Below are 20634 nucleotides of genomic sequence, written 5' to 3'. Positions count from 1 at the left end.
CCAGGTGTGCCGGGACAGACGCGAACCCCGCCCGGGCAAGAGACTGAGCATGCGCAGATGCTCTCCGCCGGCGCCATTTTGGAGTGGATTCCCCTCCCTCCGTTTCAAATCAGGGGGGCGGGAGGCGGCGGCGGCGGCCGTTGAGGTGAGTTTTGGGCTGCCGTGAACGTGAAGAAAATCTGGGACGGCGGGGGCTATTTACCCGTACGCGTGTTGACTGGTGGCGGGTTCACACGCGCACGCGCCCCTCTTGCTGGCTCTTAGCCAAACGTGTGAACGCCTTTAGCTGGTAGAACCGAGGGGGCCAGACTTCAAACATCGCCCGCTTTCTCTGAGTGATTTAAAAAATAAAATAAAATCGAAGCGAATTGCACGGACCATTCGCTGCTTTATCCGCCTACATAGAAACCAAAAACCGCTTCTTTCGCATCCAGTTGGTTTGACTATTCCTAAAAAAAATCCAAGGAGGTGTGGTCGGTGACCCCCTTGGGATAAAACACCCTCAAGCCCAGGGCGGAAAAGCAGGGTTGTTTTATTATTATTATTATTATTATTATTATTATTATTATTATTATTATTATTATTATTATTATTATTATTATTATTATTATTATTATTATTATTATTATTATTATTATTATTATTATTATTATTTTTTTTTTTTATTTTTTTGCACAGTTGCATGCTTTCAGCCTAAATGGTGCACCAGAGCACTGGGAAAAGGCATGGATTCGAATAATGGTGGAGTCCCAGGGATGTCTGGATGGTTGCAGGTCTCCCAGCCAAATGTGGGAGAGGCGGGTGGCACTTTAAAGACAAAACTATCGTCACTGGTTAACTGTAATCTCTGCCTTTCCTTCCGTGCACCTTTGTATTTATTGCATGTGTTTGTTGCATGCACATGTAGGTTTGGTCACACACCCATGCACCGAGCAGTAACTCGGGATAGCCTGGCAGACATCTAATAAAAGGGAGATCTCCACAAAAGCTTGTGCCCTGATGATGATGGTAGCATTAGTTTATGTGCTTGTGTCCCTCAGGAGCCCAACTCTTGAATGGCCAAATATTTACATACATTGATTTATAAACAATGGGCCAGAATCCTGTTGGTGCTAGAGTAACTTTGAGCGGCTCATTGGGATTAATTGATGAATTGCAGGAGTACATCCTGGTTTGCCAGATATGTGACCAAGATGTACACCTTGTCAGTTAGCCACAGAAAATGGTCAACCTTATGCAGATATCAGCAAGTTTCTGGTGCATGTAAATATGAGGTCAGAGGGTAATGAAATGGTGTAAACTGCCCAGAGTGACCTTGGCAGCCATATGGATGATATAAAAGTAAAATAAATAAAGTAAATGATAATACCAAAAAATAGACTTTCTTGGTTTAATATTAAGAAACTAACAAAGGTATGCTTTAGAAGCCTGTGAGGCAACTGGAGGCGGTGTTTTCTATAATCTTATATATGTTTTACAGTGAAGTTCTGTACCTGTCTGTTTGTACATAAGTTTATATGCATGTAGGTGGAAGCAAGCCTAACTGAAAACCAAACTCAGTTTTAAATGAAAGTGCATAGGATTCATAGAAATGAAGCTTTGCTTGAATGACGTTGTGACTCAAGAGAGCTTCAAGGTGAAATTTCTTGATCTGTAGCTCCAAATTGATTAAAATGACAATATAAATTTTTAAAAATTTAAATCAGTTTGATTTTTTTAATCCAACCTGCTTGATAGAATTAATACTGATTTTTTTTCAGCTGAGTGACAGAATAGTTTCTGTATAATGGCTCCAGGATTAGTCAAAATTTCCTCCACCAGGAAATAAGAAGATTATTTGCCTTCCATAAAATTTGAAAAGTATGGTATATATTTTTAATACACTTAATGTCAAGGTGGGTCTTTTCTCATTTATTGTCACTTTTCAAAAACGTATATTCCAGGTCCAGGAGGCCACTTCATGAAAAAATGGCTTGCTTGGTTAAAAAAGAACATGCCCACTCTCCAGAATCAACAGTGTCTTCCCTACTGGCGAGCTGTAGTCTCAACAGTAGCAGTGGCTCCTTGAACTCTAATAGTTCATTCCAATACAAGGACAAATTGTATAAGTCTGCATCTCAAGCTTTGGAGGCATATATTGAAGACTTTGACCTTGGTCTTGCATCTTCAGACATAAGGCCTGGAAAAATCTGCATTACTTCGAGTACTCCAAAAGACCTCAGGTACTCAGAGGACAATTTCAAGTGCAAGCATGGTATGTGTGTGTTTTCCTTTCTATCTGACAGGTGAAACCTTGGTGTTGAAGTGTCATGAGAATGCTACAGCTGAGGTACATAGTCTTTTGCAGCTCTTATATGTTGGCTTTACTTGCATCTTCTGTGTTATTTTCATTACATTTTAAATGTTCAGTGTATATGTAACATAAATTTTTGCTTGAATGCCTGAAAAAGTGATCATAAATTACTGGTCTATGTCCCATATGATACTTTAATATCACTAAGGTGGTAGCCAACAAAACCTTAATCACTTGACAACATGACTTGAAATGTAGGTCAATGATTTATGATACCTTCTTCATGTACTCATGTGAAATTATCATTGAAGTGATGTGAACAGATGTGATGTTTCTAAATAATTGCCCACATGACTGCTTAATTTATGTGAGCAGTTTAATGTTTGATAAGAATTTTCACAGAACCCAAAGCAGTTGCATCTCTCTGCAGGGAGATTTGTTCAACCCCAAACTACATCCCTCACAGAAGCATCTGTTTAGACCTCCATATTCTTATCAGACACTCATTGTTTACTCACATAATTAGATTATTCATGTGCATAGCTATCTGAGGATGGACCAATGATCTAGACCATCTCTAAGACGCTTCCTCCTATTTATCATCTTATCTGATATAACCAAAAGATTTCGTAGTTATAATTTTAAACTTTATTTGTTGTAAAATTTTGAAAATTTAGCATATTAGAAATCTAGTAGGTAAACATTCTTTTTATACAACCTAACCTGGGATGAAATAGTTACCCAAACTATGCCTATAGTTCACCAGTTCACAAAAGAGCATTTACAGATTTTAATTTGATTCTGTGAAATTATGTTTGTTTTAATATAGTTCATACGTAACTTACTTCTTGATGAAACCTGGAAAGCCTGGGATCCAGCTTTACACTTCTAGATAAATGTCTTGCAATCCCCTATGTTATCCAAACATGTTCTGTAAACTAGGTCTGTTAGGTTGGAGAACTCCCAGATTTCTGTATCTGTTGTCTTACCTGGGAATAAACCCCATTAAGTAAAGTAGGGCTTCTTAATTAATAAGTGTCGATTGGATTGGATTGTAAGAAACTCATCCTTGGTATTCGTTCGTTTAGTCGTGTCCGACTCTTCGTGACCCCATGGTCCTTGGTATTGGTGCCTGGTAATTTCAACACCCCTTTATCTTACAACTTACGTGGTTGTGAGACTTCTCTGTTCCCACAAAGGAGAGATAATTTTTTGACATATTTACATATGCATGTTACTGAAAGTGTTAAACTATTGAAGTTTCCACATGTGGATAAAAAGGCATATGTGGAAACTTCATACTATCAAAACATGGTCTGGGAGGTAGAACTATAGCATCAGTGAACACTAGCAATAAGTGAATTGTTATCAGCCAGGAAAAGAAGAACGTATTCTCCACCTTTTAGTTCTCTGGCGGCAACATAGAAACTGCTCATCATCAGCTATGGATGATTCAATGGGTAATGCGGAATCAGTTCTAGGAAAAATCATATTATTTGTTTAAAATCCAATTTATTAAGCACCAGAAATAATTACAAAATAAAATAACATTAATTAAACCTGAAGCAGGGCTACATTACTTGAGAGGTTTACAGGTCATTCCGGTATGCTTGAACTCAAAGAAATCCTGTTATCTAACTACAATACATGAATCATCTTAATGTGTCTCTTCAAAATTGTCCATGAGATGACGAAGGTTTTGCCCCAACGTTCTTTTGTTAACCAAGGAAATAAAACATTGTCAGACTCAAAAGAATATGTCTGTCCTAGATTGTTCTTTAGGTGTTCGCTCTTTGTGCGTCAGTGTCTCAGACAAAGCTGCATGCTTAACTTTTGATCTCACAAGCCAATGGACAGTTCAGTGAAGGGTTTCTATTTCAAGGCTGTTTCCAGCCGAGCGGTCACTAGCCTGAAACAAATTAAGTTCTTAAACATTAGGTCCTTATTAGGTCCTCTGATACATTTAGCAGTGTCAGCTTGGGGTCTAGAGTTACATTTCATCATATTGCAAAATGTAGCATGCTTCTGAAAAGCTTCAGCTCTAATATATGCCATAGAAGAAAGAGCTGTATCCCTTTGCAATGGCTTGAAAATTTGGAGAATTTCTGTCAGTCACTGCCAACAGATTGGGATAGACAGATCAATCATTTACTATATAGCAGCTTGCTAATATACATCTGCAGTTATATTTCCAATATGTAACCTTTTGAAGATTTTAAAGTACCACTCGTGCAGTAATTTGAGAAGCTGATGTCAATCAGTACAGATTTCTGTTGCTCTTTGGATGTCTTTCAAAATGTTTTTCTTGTTTTACTATTTGTTTTCCATATAACCGTGTGTAAAATTTAGTTTTGAATAGTGTAATTTTCTTTCATGCCTGTACAGCTCATAAATAATAGCAGAAAATTTATCAATCTACCTTTGTTGTACTGGTTTTGTCAAACCCAAGATGTTCAGTCTGTTTGTAGATAAGCGTGTTTTGGAATGCAGCATCCATCAAAACTGTGAAAAGGTGTTTTGTTGTTGTTGTTTTGGTGGGAGGATTATAATTTCCAGTTTTCCCCATGGAACTTGCCCAGTGGTCATAGTGGTTGGGGGAATTCTGGGAGTTGTAATCCAAATAAGTTATAATTATTTATTTGTTTATTAATTTGTTTGAAATGCATGCATTCCACCCAGCTTGCTGTGCAGATTACAAAGGGAACAGTTTGCAAATATAAAATGAATACAATAAATAATATATAATACATAATAAGCAGAAATATTTGTAAGTTTTTAAAAGAAATGTGTTGAAAAGTGACAATTCTGTGGAATCACTTCTTGTTTTCCAGTTCTGGGGAGCTACAAGCAGTGTGAGAAACCAGTTTCACTTGTTCCGTATCAGAGGCGAAAAATTGCTGATGAGTTAGATGTACTCAGTCTCACCACAGATGATCTCCTAGCATTTCCTGCTGATGGTTCTGTATCTTTTACCCAAAGTGGTGCCTTGAGGACAGCCCCTCTGACTAGCAACCTGAAGAAGAAATCATTTACAGAATCTGCTTCTCAAATTTGTCATCAGACTTCATCATTTGGCCACAAAGAAGTGAATTTTACAGATTCCTCCTTGTGCCAAGACTCTAGCAGAAGGGTGCACACAAAACATAAATTTTGCAAACATGATTCTGGCCTTCCTATAAGAGAACAGCCAGTTGTGCAAGGCGACTCAGAGTCTGTCTCTCATCGGAACTATCCAAGGTGGCTAACAAGCCAAAAAACTGATTTGAGCATTTCAGGAATAAGCAGTATTCCTGATTTCAGGTATCCAGTCTGGCTGAAGAATCATCACCTCCTGCCAGATTCCAGTAATGAGAATTCTGCCCTGCCACAAAACGTAGAATGTGATCCCACATTTTTGCACAGTAACAAGAAGTTGATAAAGAAGGAGACTCTGGACAGACCCATCACCTCTGCATATCCTGGGAATGATGATGTGTTGGGCTTACAATATAATCAGGATGTTTCAAAGAGTAGCCAGTATGATGCTTCACATGCCTGTTTTGCACCTCAGCCTTTAAAGGGCCAAAGGGACCCCTTTCAAGGTAATGACAAGATTGTAAAGGAATCTGAAAAGTGGTATTATAATGTACTCAAAACATTTCTTACATGAAAAAACCCAAACTTCTTTATGTCTATTCCAGGGATAATCTTGCACATTCCCTAGTTAGGGTCAGAATTGCCTTCTGAGTGTCCATATGTCTTTCTCCTTTTAGTTACAGTTGTGGAATCAGGCATAGTTAGCATGCTGTAGAATTTTGTATTTCTACTAATTATGGTAGAAAAAATAGATTGCATAATGAATGGTTTTATTTATATGGTTATTAGAAACACCAGCTTGGGTGTGATGCTAACTATATTTTGCTTCATGAACTCGTATATCTTTTCTACTACGCAAGGCACCAAGCCATCTTAAAAGAGCAAAAAAATTAAATCTATTAATGTTTACAACAAATAAAACAGGAGTGATAAAAAGATGAACAAAAAAGAAAGAAGAAGGAAAAAAATAGTAATAAAGGCAGTTAAAAGCTAGTATGCTGAGTCTGTGTGTAAAAGCTCAGAAGCAGCCAAGACAGGTGTCACCCTGTATTTGCGAATCCTATTTTTTGCCTGAATGTAGAACTTCACTCTATTGAAACACTTTTAATTTCTTTTGGCAATGTCATAAGGTCATCTTCATTCCTGATTCTGATTTTTGAAGTGCTGGCTACTCTGTCCCAGTTTGATGTTTATCTACAGATCTGTTGTACATCACATCTGCTCTTTTATTGAAACCATTTGTGAAGATGAAAGGTGATACTAGGCCCAGTGAAGAACACTGTGGCATTCCACTTTTCTCTTTCCTGTAGGATCACAAGCAGTCGAAGTGCTACAAATGTATCTATCAGTAGCATAGTCTTCTAGCTCATATTTTACCAGTTTGGCTACAAGAGTATCTTGTGGAAGCTTGGCAAAAGCCATATTGAAATCAAGATAAGTGATATCCCTAGCATTCTTGTGGTTACCAAGCTCGAAACTCTTATTTTTTAAAAAATCCTGGAATTGCTTGTTTTTGAAAAACTGATGCTGGCTCTTAATAATCACTGCATTATTTTCTGAGTACTCACAGACTAACAGTTTTATGATCTGTTCTAGAACAGTTTCTGGTATTTATATCAAACTGACTTGTTGGTAGTTGCCCAGATCCTCTTTGCCCTCTTTTTTAAAGGGAGGAAGGACTTGAGAGAGCTCACATTTCCTCCAAGTATTTGCAAAGAACTAGGGAGAGACTTCAAGGGTACATATGCAATATCTCATGCTATCCTTGGGTGCAGTTCATCTGGCCCTGGAGACTTGAATTCATTTAATGCAGGTAGAGTGTTTCTGAACCATCTCTTCACCTGTTTTGGACAGCTGTCTCCTGCGATCTCCTTTATTCTACTTGCATTGGGTTCAACACTTGTTTTTCTACTAGGAGAGGACAGAGGCAAAATGCATGTTAAGAAGTTCTACCTTTTTTCTATCACCCATTTGCATGAATCATAGAATCATAGGGTTGGAAGGGACCTTGGAGGTCTTCTAGTCCAACCCTTTGCCCAAGGCAGGAGACCTCATACCATCCCGGACAAATGGCTGTTCATTTTTTTCTTGAAAACCTCCAGCAATGGGGCACCCACAACATTGGGAAGCAAGCTATTGAACTGCTTAATGGTTCTCACCCTCAAGAAATTCCTCCTTATTTCCAGGTTGGATCTCCCTCTGACGAGTTTCCACCCATTGGGTCTTGTTCTACCCTCAGGTGCATTGGAGAATAAATCCATGCCCTCTTCCCTGTAGCAATCCTTCAGATATTGGAAGGCTGCTCTCATGTCTTCCATAGTCTTCTCTTCGTTTAGCTAAACATACCTAACGTGTTTCCCCGAAAATAAGACAGGGTCTTATATTAGTTTTTGCTCCAAAAAAAGCATTAGGGCTTTATTAGAAATCTAATGAATAAATAAATAAATATTTTCAGGGAATTTTTTTCTTTCATGTACAACAATCTACATTTATTCAGATACAATCATGTTATCTTCTTCTGGTTGCTGCACAATAGTGGAGGGCAGGGTTTCACTTAACTGGGGCTTATTTTCGGGATAGGGCTTATGTTACGAGCATCTTGAAAAATCATAAAGGTAAAGGTAAACTGGTTGTATGAACAGAGCTCAACTACTTCATAGCTGCATTCCTAACTACATGACTGACTCCTGACTTGCTGACTGATGACAAAGGTAAAGGTTCCCCTTGACATTTAGTCCAGTCGTGTCCGACCCTAGGATGCGGTGCTCATCCACGTTTCCAAGCCATAGAGCCAGCGTTTGTCCAAAGACAGTTTCTGTGGTCACGTGGCCAGCGCGAATAGACACAGAATGCCGTGACCTTCCCACCGTGGTGGTACCTATTTATCTACTCACATTTTTACATGCTTTTGAATGGCTAGGTTTGCAGGAGCTGGGACAAGCGACGGGGGCTCACTCCGTCACGTGGATTTGATCTTACAACTGCAGGTCTTCTGACCTTGCAGCACAGAGGCTTCTGCGGTTTAACCCACAGCGCCACCACGCGCTGTGGTGCACCTAGAATGAAAAATCATATTAGGGCTTATTTTCAGGTTAGGTCTTATTTTCAGGGAAACAGGGTACAGTGGTGCCCCGCATAGTGACGACAGTCCGTTCCGGAAAAATCGTCGCTATGTGGATTCGTTGCTATACGGAACAAAAAAGCCCATAGGAATGCATTAAAACACGTTTATTGCGTTCCTATGGGCTGTAAACTCACCATTATGCGAAAATCCTCCATACGGCCGCCATTTTCACTGCCCAGTAAGTGAGGAGTGGGCACGAAAACACAGCGGGCGGCCATTTTAATTACCTGGCGGCCATTTTGGAACCGCCAAACAGCTGTTCCAGAAACATTGCTATGCGAAAATAGGTAAGTGAAACAGCTTACCGATCATCGCAAAGTGATGTTTTACTACCTAAAACGTCACAATGCAATCGCTTTTGCGATCACAAAAAAGCCATCGCTATGCGGATTCATCGTTAAGCGGGGCGCCCGTTATGCAGGGCACCACTGTAGTTCTTTTAGTTGTTCTTCATAGGATTTACCTCCAGTCACCTTATCATCTTTGTTGCTCTTCTCTGCACTCCTTTCAAGCCCTCAGCATCTTTTTTGTATTGTGGTGACCAGAACTGGACGCAGCATTCCAAGTGCGGCCTCACCAGTGCAGTATAGAGCTGTACTGTCACTTCCCATGATCTTGATGCTTTCCTCCTGTTGATGCAGCCAAGGACTGTGATGGCTTTCTTGGCAGCTGCAGCACACTGCTGACCCATCCTTAGGCAGTGGTCCGCCAGGACACCTAAATCCCTACTCCTTTCCCCCCCCTCATAACTGCCCCCTTTTAAATCTTAGGTCACACTGTTCTAGCTAACAAAAATATAGGACACAATAAAAGTATCTGTTTTTAAATTGCCACACTATTCTTTGGTATGTTTTTTTAGCAAACCCTTTTGGTACCTGACCTGTATTTACATATTTAAATATATGATGAGCAAATGTAACTTTAGATATTTGTGTTTATTTAAATTAATATGCAGCATATGAGATGTGAATGATTTGCATTTAATTGTGATGGACAACTGATTGTTTTAGATGATGGCACTGACTCATTACTTCAGAAACCATGGAGAACTCTAAAATCTTCTGAGGAATTAAATGCTGCACTGAAAAATGATGGCAGCCCTTGTACAGTGGATATACTGGAAGCTGAAAGATCATGGGATAATGTTCCAGTTGGTTTGTGAGTAAACAAAATATTCCTGTGTCTTTGTTAAAAAAACATAGTAGGTCTGTCTGAGGTTAGCATTTCACATGGATACCATGTCCAGAGTATCATAGCTTTCTTTGCAGATCTCCAACTCACCTGAACTTGAAAAAAACATAGGACATTTTCCTGCAATTAGCTTATCTATGTTTTGAAAGAACAAAATATGAGATTTTCCGGATTAGACCACAGACCTATCAAGTGCAGTATTGTATTCAAAGTGGCCACCTGGATACCTATAAGAATCCTCCAAGCAGGACATAGAGATAATAGCCCTCTCTCATTTCTCACCAACTGACATTCAGAAGCATTTGTATAGCCATCATGATTATTAGGCATTGATAGCTTTATCCTCCTTGTTTATCTGTAAACTCCTGTTAATACAACCTAGAACTTGTGGCTGGCATTGCATATTGTAGTAGCAAATCTCTAATCTAACGAGGTGTGTGCAATGTACTTCCTTTTGTTTGTCCAGCATCTCTTGACATTCAGTTTTATTGGATGTCCCACAGTTCTCATAGTATGAGAGAGGCAGAGAAGAATTGCAGATCACTAGCTGCATGGGAACCTGACCACAAGTGGTGCTAGTGCCCTTTCTTTGATCTCCAGCTCCTGTGAGGCCCATAATCATGTAGATCTTCCAATTCAGAGCCCTGCATTGCAACATCACAGCATGATACTGGCAGATGCTGCTTGAAATGAGTAATATTTGCAAGCTAGCAAAAAATATAAGATGTGTACACTAGCAGCAAACTATTTACATTATGTACTATGGTTTGTTGCATGGTGCATCTGACATTCCAACAAAGCACAATTAGCTTAAATAAATTTGGATATAGTTGTATGTGAACAAGGCCAGATTCTAGTTTCAAGGGCTGTTTGTGGATTATGTCAACATATTTTTGAGAATGAGAAACTATTTCAGACCAGTATTTAAGCTCCACATACTAACCTACAGGAGATCTCCAGTACCTGTGTGTTGTGAGGATGAGAACTCTGTACAGAGCCCCAAAGCAAACATAGTGAATGGATTTTTGGAAGACTGCTTGAAGAATAGCAGCCAGGTAAGTTAAAAAGTTTTTTAACTGAAAATTGTGTGGTTTAAGGAGCCGTGGTTTTCCATTTGTTTTTCTGAGGCATCCTGGACTTCCCTGACAATCATGGAAGTGTTAAGTACATTCCATGTTTAGACATATGACCAAATGTAACATGAGGATTTTCCTTCCCACCTCCTTAGAGTGGAAGATGTGGGAAGCAATCTTTCTCTTTTCTCCAGACAATGGATTTTATCCCTCTGTCCTCCTCTCCAGTTGGAAGAGGGATGCTGTCCTTATGATCTCTGATCACTGACCGGAGATGATAGTAAGGATATCCTTTGTGTACATGGAGAAATTGGAGAAACTGGGAACGGATATCAATGATCATCAGATGGAGGGGTACCCTGTCTTCTGACATTATCCTGCCTGCTAAATTGGTCCTGGGGCACCATCTGGGATCCAGGACCAATTCTTTCCTCATAGTGCTTTAGGGGATGGTTCACAAAAGTAAATTCAGCAGGGCTGATACCACTATATGTGAATGGATTGTGTGCCGTAGAATAAGCCCTCAAACTCTGTCTGATGACCAAAGAGTTACTGTCAGATAGTTCCCCAAGGAAACAGAGACAGAAGATCACTGGGGAAACAATATACTTCCACTTGAAGTGTTAGTATTTCCAAAATGCCTAGACTTTGAATATTACCGGTAGATTCTGGACAAAATTCTTTCAAGCGTCTTGGTTAAACATAGTTAATTATTTTAGTATAGGGATCGATGGGATATCTATTTCTATCGTATAACATAAAACCCAGTAGTAGAACTAGAAAAGAGGCACTCTTTTCTAATGGAGCCATGGGCTGCTCTTTATATATAAGTCAAACTAAAGGTGAGAAATCTACCTCCCAAGCCTCGATCTGTCTGCTTTCATTTGGTATGAGAACTTTTTCATCCCTTGCATTAAGATCAGTGTTCTTTCATTACAGTGTCTTTCTTTGGTTCCAGGAGAGTACATTTTCTGGAGGGAATCATCATGGGCCTGTAGAAGCTTTGAAGCTAATGCTGTTTAATCTTCAAGCAGTCCAGCACAGCTTTAACCAGAACAAAACTGCTGGACAAAAGGAAGAGTTTAAAAAAGTAAGCAGTTCTATTTTCAGTTGGACTCCCCTTGGTGTTTAATTATTTTGTCTCCCTTTTTCCCCTCCTTGCTTGAAAAAGCTTATTGAAGAAGTGACCTCTAAAAAAAACTGGGCACAGTTACATAAATTCAAAGGGCTTGGAAATAATAAGTGTATCACACACATAAATACTGAGAGTGCAAGAATCTTTGAAAAGTGATGGATCTGTTTCAATTGAGGTAGAAATCTGTAAAAGAAAATGCATTCTCTTTGCAGCTGACAACAATGTTAAACCTTTGGTATATAGTATTAATCTATAGCAAAAATACCATATAAAATAAGGGTGCATTTAAAAAAAAAACTAGAACCGCCACCATGTATTCATAAACATCTATAGTTTAGGCATTGAGTCTTTTTACCCAGAAGTAATTATTATTGCATTTCAGCTACATTCTTCTAACTGAAAACTACTATAGATCAGTATTATTATTATTATCATCACCATAGAGGTTGGGTGTGTACCCTGAATAAAGTCTATAATTTAAGAGGAAACAGGGGAAGTGGGAGGAAAGGGAAATAACATATACATTATTTCAGTTAGATTTTGTAACAGCAGAACACAATGGCTGTGCCAAAGCCTTTACAGAAGAGATGAGTTTTGAGGAGATTTTTGAAGGAAGTGAGAGTAAAGGCATAATGCAGTGTTAAGAAGTACTGAACACTGCTGGAGGGAGTAGAAGTAGGTTCCACTGAAATCAGTGGGTCTTACTACAGTTAAGTATATATAGAACAGCAACCTAAAGCACCTTTTGAATTTGTGGCAAAAGATTGAAGAAACAAACAGGGATGCAGGCTGCAACCAGGTGCTTGAAACCAGCAGTTTATTAGGTAAATCCAGCCCAGTTCATTTCATTGTCCTTCCTTGGCACAGAAGGTCTTTGTGTGTTTAATTCTGATATACTAGTTAAAATAATTCATATAGTAGGGCCTAAATCCTTATACCTGCTGCTGTAAAATAGTTGGAGGAATTTTTGATGCAAGTATAAGAAGCTAGTGTAGTTTGTTGTTTTGTACCAGGTCACAACTTTTTTTTTTATTTGGGGCACAATTCTGCTGAAATTGTCTCTTAATTGCATTATAGCAGCATAAAAACAGTAGATTTTGGCTACAAAATGTCTGTTTTCAAACTGCAAAATGACCTTAATTTTCCTTCGAATTCCTCTTCAAAGCTGACCTTTACTCTGAAGTCCTTGAGAAAATTATCAAGGACTTCTCTGCAGGACCTCTCAAAAATATATGTATTTTCTTAACCCTGGTTTGCTTTGTAGCACTTTTGCTTATGTAAGGAAGTTAGGTGCTGCTTTCCAAGATCCAGTAGGACATGTGGGTGATTCAACCAGCAGAAATGGGGTTAATTATCCTCTCTCTTTCTTGTAAAATCCAAAACCTTTATCCTGACTAAGAAGGAACGTAGGTTTGGGTAATTGGGCCAAGATGTCCTGAGCGCTTGTGAATTCTTATTTAAGGCCTTGGAATAGTTTCTGAGGAGGAGCCTGTCCCTGGCTTCTCATGACAAGTGGATGGTTTACACTTGTGGAGATCCTGGGAGTCCTCCTGCAGCAGAAACCAATTGATTGGCTTGATTTGATTGGTGGCAAGTTTCAGCTAGCTCATGAGGGAATGATGAGATATAAGGTGTGATGGAACAATGAGTTAGGAGAGTGGTGGACAGCTTGTAGCAATATGCTTCTTTGTGCTTCCTTTGATATGTCACCATCATCATGCTGAACTTTGCTACATTGTGAGTGTATCTCAGAACTAGGTAGCTTTCTTGTTTTCTGGGGGAATGAGTCCTAATTGCCTGAAATTCTGAAACTGCTATTTTTTTGTAATATGAAACTGCTTTGCATTATATTCATCTTGCTTGAGTCATTAGGCCTTTTGCAGAACCGTTATGTTTTACTAAACATTACTTCAATAAAATTATAAAAAATTTACAGCTGTGTTGTCCTTTGGTCAGCTGCAGGGGATTGAAGGTACTAAATTCTGTACCTTATGCACTCTGAGTTTTTTGAGTATCCTCAAAGGTTTTTAAGTTTCTACCTTGCAGGGTTGGTTTGCAATCAGGAGCAACAACCTGCATGTTCTCTTCTCCCTGAAGCACCAAGGAGCAAGTGGCTCGGAGGGTGTTGGGAGAAGAGACTCACTGGTATCTTCCCCAGTCATTAGTCGACTGACCCACCTAGCAAGCACCCACATCAGCTGTCACAAAGGTAGTGTGACTGGTCCTCTCTGTGGTAACCTAGAGACCATGACAATGTCCTCTCTCCCAGAGAACTGTAGAAATTGGCCACTGCTGCCCAACTGTGACTAAGCCTAAATACATAAAACTAGTTTAAGGTCATTCTGTGCCCTTCCGTTGTGTTTGTTTATTGCTGCTGCTGTCAGTGTAAAATCTGAAATAAGAGACGTCATGGTTCACAGTATTAGCTATTACCTGACACCTACTATACCACAGGGATGTGGTGGTGCTGCGTGTTAAACCACAGAAGCCTCTGTGCTGCAAGGTCAGAAGACCAGCTGTCATAAGATCGAATCCACGTGACAGAGTGAGCTCCCGTCACTTATCCCAGCTCCTGCCAACCTAGCAGTTCGAAAGCATGTAAAATGCAAAAATGCAAGTAGATAAATAGGTACCACCTCAGTGGGAAGGAAACGGCGTTCCGTGTCTAGTTGCGCTGGCCACGTGAACACGAAAGATTGTCTTTGGACAAAACACTAGCTCTATGGGTTGGAAATGGAGATGATCACCGCCCCTAGAGTTGGACACGCTTGGACAAATTGTCAAGGGGAACCTTTACCTTTTTACTCTACCACACAGTTTTTAATGTCACCTTCATGGCTGAAAACTTCACACTCTTTAAACAATCTATGCCCAACTGTAGCAACAGTGACTCTACATTGTATATTTTTTTATTTAAAATATGTATACCCTTGCCTTTCTCCTCAAGATGACCCAAAGCAGCTTGCAGTATTAAAAACAAACATTATAAAAAATTGGAAGGGGAGAAAACAACAACAAACCCAAAATAAAATGTGTGTACCTTTCTCCTATATTTACTGCAAATGTGTTGGTCTTTTCTTAGGAGGCCAGGCCTATACCCTTAGGCCAAAATCCTCTTGTGTAAAGTTACCTCCGCACAAGATGATTAATTTATCAGCCGTGACGCATTAGACATTTCCTACTCCAGCCTTCCGTCAGGTTCTGAGATTTTTTGGGCGATTCCTTTTGACCTGAGGAAGCCTTTGGGAGCATTGCAATGAGGGGGAAGCCTCTAATGTCCAAACATCACTGCTGATGGAATCTGGCCTGTCAGCAGCAGTTTTGGAGGCATCAAAGCACCCACCCACCTACCTTGGAACTCTCAAAAGTTTCTCCAGCTCAAAAAGGATCCTTAGCATCAGAACGTGGGGGGTGGGGAGTAATGGGAAGCTTAATGAGTGGCAAAAGCCCACAGGTGACAATATTGTCAGCTTGTGCAGGGGTAACTTTATGCAAAAGGATTTTGGCTATAAATTAAGTTTGAAAATTAAGTTTGACATTAATTAAGTTTGAATCTGATTTGAATGAACGAGAAGCTGTATTCTATTGAAACAGCCATGCTTATAGGAAACTCGAGTGACTTTGAAATTTTTATCTCCTTAATTATCAAGGGAGAAAGGGGAAGAACAGAAATAAAAGTATGTGCTCTTGAGCAGTGCTTCTGAGTAAATTCTACTTCTTTTTCAGACTTTAGATGAAGATGGGGAATTTAAACTGTGTGATAGTGATATGATGCCTATAAGACAATCCCTTCAGAGGTAAGCATACTTTTGTTCTCAGAAAAGGATCCCCAGACCAGTTTAGCTAGAATAGATCATCCACACCAGAGCCCTGTTTGCCTGATTTTCTCATCACATTGCCATCCTTTTTTTGGAGTAAGAAAAATAATGTGAATGGGGATTCTCAGAATAGTGTTTTGGGTGCAGATGCACTGGCTCATATGTTACTTCCCACCCCTGGCTGTTCTATGGGGGGGGGTAATAATAGAATATAAGTGAGGGCTGTATCGCCTTAAATCCAGCTTTTCTTTGTTCTGGACTATGTTGTAAATTAACACAGATTTTTGATTCTCAGTCTTTATCTTAGGGTAAACCAAAAATTAACATGGTATCTGATATCTGTTGAAAATTAGATTGTTTGTGAATGTCATCCATGTGTGCGATCTTACTTTTCTCCATCGGCTATGAAAAGAAAGAGATTAGGATTTGGTAGATTCCAATTGAGGTACCTCATGACCTACTTATGGACTTCTTAGAAACACCAGGTTGGCATGCCAAGAATCAGAATGCTGGACTAGATAGATATTTGAGGCTGATGTTTTATGCCCTTAAAGCCTTGTTCAGACACATGTATTATGAAGCAGATCTGCTATGCTATGATGTATCTCATGAATAACAAGTATACAGAGATACAAAATGTTAGCAAAGGAAATTTACATCTTTGCCATCAGTAATTTTATCTAAAATGAAGCCTTCGCTTTCTAGCAAAAAACTGAAATGCCCAAAAATCATGTAAAGGGACGAACTCTTATGTTCTTATCCATTCTTGTTCCTCTCTCACTGGAGGTTGGACAGTATAATGAGTATTCTGACTCTGCATTAAGAATTACCCAAAGGAGTGCTGATTGTGCTGTAGAAAGAATCGCTGGCAGTCTGAAGCTGAATTTGTGTTGGTATCACTAGCTTGTCAGTTAAACCTTGCTTCTCCTATATGCTCATATAATGAACTATACAGTCTTTTTTCCATGTTTTTGTTATAGGGCTTTACATCATTTATCTCGACTTAAATGTCTGGTTGAAGATACAGGTGACAAAGAAGAATCGAAAGAATATCAAGACAGAAAGGATATATGTACTGGATAAATGTAGTGTCTCATCTGTTATTGAGTACAGCGGGTGAAGTTCTCAAGGCACTGTCCATGTAATCTGGCCACACATAAGTATCTTTTAAGAAGTCACAATATTTCAAGAACTCATGAGGGTTTGCATAAATAAACCAAATTGGTGTGCATATGTAGCTCTCTGACTTGCCAAAGTCAAAAGAGATGGATGTTCCACTTCATTTTAAGAGCTACATAGGGCCATTGAAAAGGCTTGCACTCACCCCATGGCACTTTGGGGTCATCCCACTCCCCCAGCACCCTTAAATAACCAAGGTCTTCTATGCTGAACTACAGACAACTGCCACAGTTCGTTTCCATGCCATGAATCATATAGGTGGCTGCTGCTCAGGAAGAAACAAATCTAAAGTCTTCCCTTGGGTATATGGAGCTGGTTTCATGATTCTTTAATAGTCCTGGCAATAGGGAACTTGGATCAGAGTCTCCGAATTCATTCTTTGGGGACAGATATAGAAAATCAGCCAGCAAATGAAAGTATCTCCAATATTATTGCAGAACTTAATTTTTGTGAGCCAGTCTGTTAATATAAGTTAATATAAGTTAATATAAGTTAATATAAGGATGCATGTACTTCCCAACCTTGGGTCCCGAAGTGTTCTTGGACTGCAACGTCCAGAAGTCTTAGCCAACACAGCAAGTGATGAGGATTTCTGAGAGTTTTGAATTCAAGAGCATCTGAAGACCCAAGGTTGGGAACCATTGATCTAAACTGAGGAGGCAAAATGCAGGTTACAGACAGCCTCCAGGATCTCAGATGTGATACCCTACCCCTGGGGCCCCACAGCACCCACGTAGATCTCCAAAAAAATTAATAATCAAAATAAAATAAGAAATGTATGCATACCTTTGCCACTAGAGGGCATGAAGGAGCTTTTTCAGTTAAAGTCTTTCAAAGAAAACGTTTTCGGGACAGGCAAGGAACAGAAGCATGTGCTGCCCTCAAGCCTGTGGAAGTTGATCTACATTTATACACCTGGTGAATTTGTCAGTGCTGGAAATAGTGATACCATTTTCTCTGAATTTAGTCAGTGTCTTTTTCCCCTTCAAATCCCTGCCGGTATCACAAAATTGAATTTCATCATAGGAGAAACATACTGGAGCTGCATAGGATAGCAACTCACAGTTCTCTGGGAAGACAGGAGAGTCAAACTGTGATATCTGATATTTGTTGCCTAGAAGCACTATGCTGCAGATCATTTGGAAAGGGTACATTGGAACCCAGCAGTTTCGATACAAAAGCAATTTCCAAATGTCTTGAAAACAGGAACAGCTAAAAATACATTCATTATTTCTTCTCTAATGTTACCATTATTAAATGAGATGAAAATTCTAAATATGCCTATAGAAATGTCGTAGACTACACACTAATTCCTCATGATGGAGCACTGTCAGTTCATTTGTTTCTGGAAGTTCCTTTAAAAATAAATTGAGAATTGGTATTTTTGGGAATAATCAGGCTAATCCATCTTTCAGCACAGTCTTCAGCATGCTTACTCAAAAGCAATGTTAATCATGTTCTTAGGACCTTAGTGGAATCTCAAGCGTTTATGAGGAAGTATTGCTTAAGAGTGAAGCATGCCACTGCAGACCCCTAGCCCATGTTTTTGAAACTATGCATGCTATGATCCTATTTTGTGGCTCAAGTCACCTCTTTGATCTGAAAGGGTGTGAATATAATTCAGATGTATTTTAGCATAGAGGCTGATTCACATGCCTCTGCCTGTCGTTTAAGGGCAGTTGTGATAATCGGTCAATCACATGTTAAGCTCACAACTGGATCGTCCTCCCTACAGACACACAGTATTGGAGGAGCTACTACTGCCACACATGAGAAACAGTGTAACACTCCTAAAACCTTTCTGTAGGTACATGGGTGTTGAAAGAGCTGGGCTTAAAATAACTCACATAAATTTCAACTAGCATTGAGGCACACCTTTTCACTGGAGGGTTTGATGTCCTTTCAGCTTTTGCAATTTGTCACTCTTCATTTCTTCAGAAATGGAAGTCTGATGTGTTGAAATCAAACCATAGGCTGGAGCTTTGGATATTTGCAGTCTTTCTTGTATTTCTTAATACATCTGAAAAGTAAAGTCTCTTAGATAGTAAAGTCTTTTAGATAGTAATTAGTTTCATATTTGAATATGTTTCTGTTGTGAGGATTTTATGAAAGGTTTTTCAGGACCTTAACTAAATCTCCTTAACACAAGTGTTATTTCTACACCATTTCGAAGGCCCAAGACTACTGTTAGCACTCTGGATTTGGTGAAGTGAATCTAACTGTAGATCTTTATGAATTAAAGAATTTTGATGAATTTGGCCTGCTGGGCATGTACAATTCAGTCTGTATTGAACTATAATGTTCTCTAGCATCTGGCCCATGGAATAAAGAACTTTTTCTTTCTCATTTGTTGCCTCTCTTGGTGCCATCGTTCACATACCGTGTTTGGGAATGTAACTAAAAGGTGGCTTTCTACATAACGGCCAAAATCCTGTTGCTTAGTATAGTACGGTAAGTCACATGAGAGTAGGCCCATCGAGCAGTGGACTTCTGGAACTTCTGTGAGTACCATATTCAAATGAGCATACTCTAGTTGTGACTTGCTATGCTAAAATAAGGCACAGTTAGTGTAGGACCCAACTCCGGGAGGCAGTCGAAGACAGGAGGGCCTGGCGCGCTCTGGTCCATGGGGTCACAAAGAGTCAGACATGACTTAATGACTAAACAAAGTGTAAGCGCATTTGAATCAATGGAACTTACAAAGAAATTGACTCACCAATTGATTCAATGAGCCTGAAGTATGATTTACTATGCTAAGCCACAGGATTTTGGCCAATAAATATTCCCTGAAAACTTAGAAATTTGTGTAATTGCTTGCCTGTAATGCCAAAGTGCAACCAAGAACCTTATTCCTTAGTGCACTTAATTTGCAAATGCATAGTCCCTAAAGATCATCTGTCCACCAGCGAAATAGTATTTAATGCATTGTTTCAAATGTGAGGCCGGCTGCAGTGGAGGAAACACTCCACTGTAAGCAAAATTCAGCAAGGTAGTTGTGTTACTATATTTCTAAATATAAAAAATGGAAGAGTTTTGGCACTTCAAAGATTAACCAATTTATTTCAGCGTGGGTTTTCATGGATCAGAACACATATCCTGAAACAATTATTTCTGAGAAGATGGAGTGGGGTTGCACTGACATAAATTAGTTTTTAGATGTCACAACACTCTTGTTTTTTATTCTTTGCTATACAAACCACAAGCAAGATGCTCATTCGAAACTTACTGTGATCCATAACTAGATTCATGTTTAGAAAAGCCTGCCAAGGCAGTTGTTTATATGTAGTGTTCTATTTATTTATTTATTGGATTTCTATCCCGCCCATCTAGACCAAAGGTCTACTCTGGGCGGTTTACAAATTTAAAAACAATAAATAAATATTTATGGTTCTAATAAATAGAAAGAGGTGACAAAGAGCAAGGGAAAACAATTGCTTTCATCCTCTCATATTCAGTTCTCCATTGACCACTGAGGAAAATGCAGATGGTTCAACTAAAGAACTGTTGATCGGAGCCAGCAGAAAATAAGATGAAGGGTGAAAGTACATCAACAGAATCCATTACATGATATAAAATGAGTCCCCTTTGATTTATTTTTCATAGCCAGTGTAATTGTATTATCTTTTGAAAACATTTTAACCCTTTTTCAGCCAAAAAAGGGTTCCCCAACCAGCTTTCATAAGAACAATAGAAACAAGGCTGTCCATGGTTGTAGGTCTACTGTACTATGGAAAGATGGAAAAAGG

At 39.2% G+C, this 20634-nt stretch overlaps 1 protein-coding gene across 1 annotated transcript; it reads left to right on the top strand.

Annotated features, from left to right (window-relative positions):
- Nucleotides 1–21: 21 nt before the first annotated feature.
- C2H18orf54 (chromosome 2 C18orf54 homolog) lies at nucleotides 22–19234 on the top strand. The gene is made up of 8 exons (XM_072992920.2): nucleotides 22–145; nucleotides 1944–2254; nucleotides 5125–5874; nucleotides 9503–9650; nucleotides 10633–10738; nucleotides 11715–11846; nucleotides 15618–15688; nucleotides 16690–19234. Exons 2-8 carry the CDS (start codon nucleotides 1969–1971, stop codon nucleotides 16790–16792), a joined length of 1596 nt encoding a protein of 531 aa, XP_072849021.2. The 5' UTR covers nucleotides 22–145; nucleotides 1944–1968; the 3' UTR covers nucleotides 16793–19234.
- Nucleotides 19235–20634: the final 1400 nt, after the last annotated feature.

The sequence above is a fragment of the Pogona vitticeps genome, chromosome 2, assembly GCF_051106095.1.
Source record: "Pogona vitticeps strain Pit_001003342236 chromosome 2, PviZW2.1, whole genome shotgun sequence".
NCBI classification, from domain to species: domain Eukaryota; kingdom Metazoa; phylum Chordata; class Lepidosauria; order Squamata; family Agamidae; genus Pogona; species Pogona vitticeps.
Note: the sequence above shows the minus strand (reverse complement) of the source record. Positions and strands in the feature narration are given on the sequence as shown.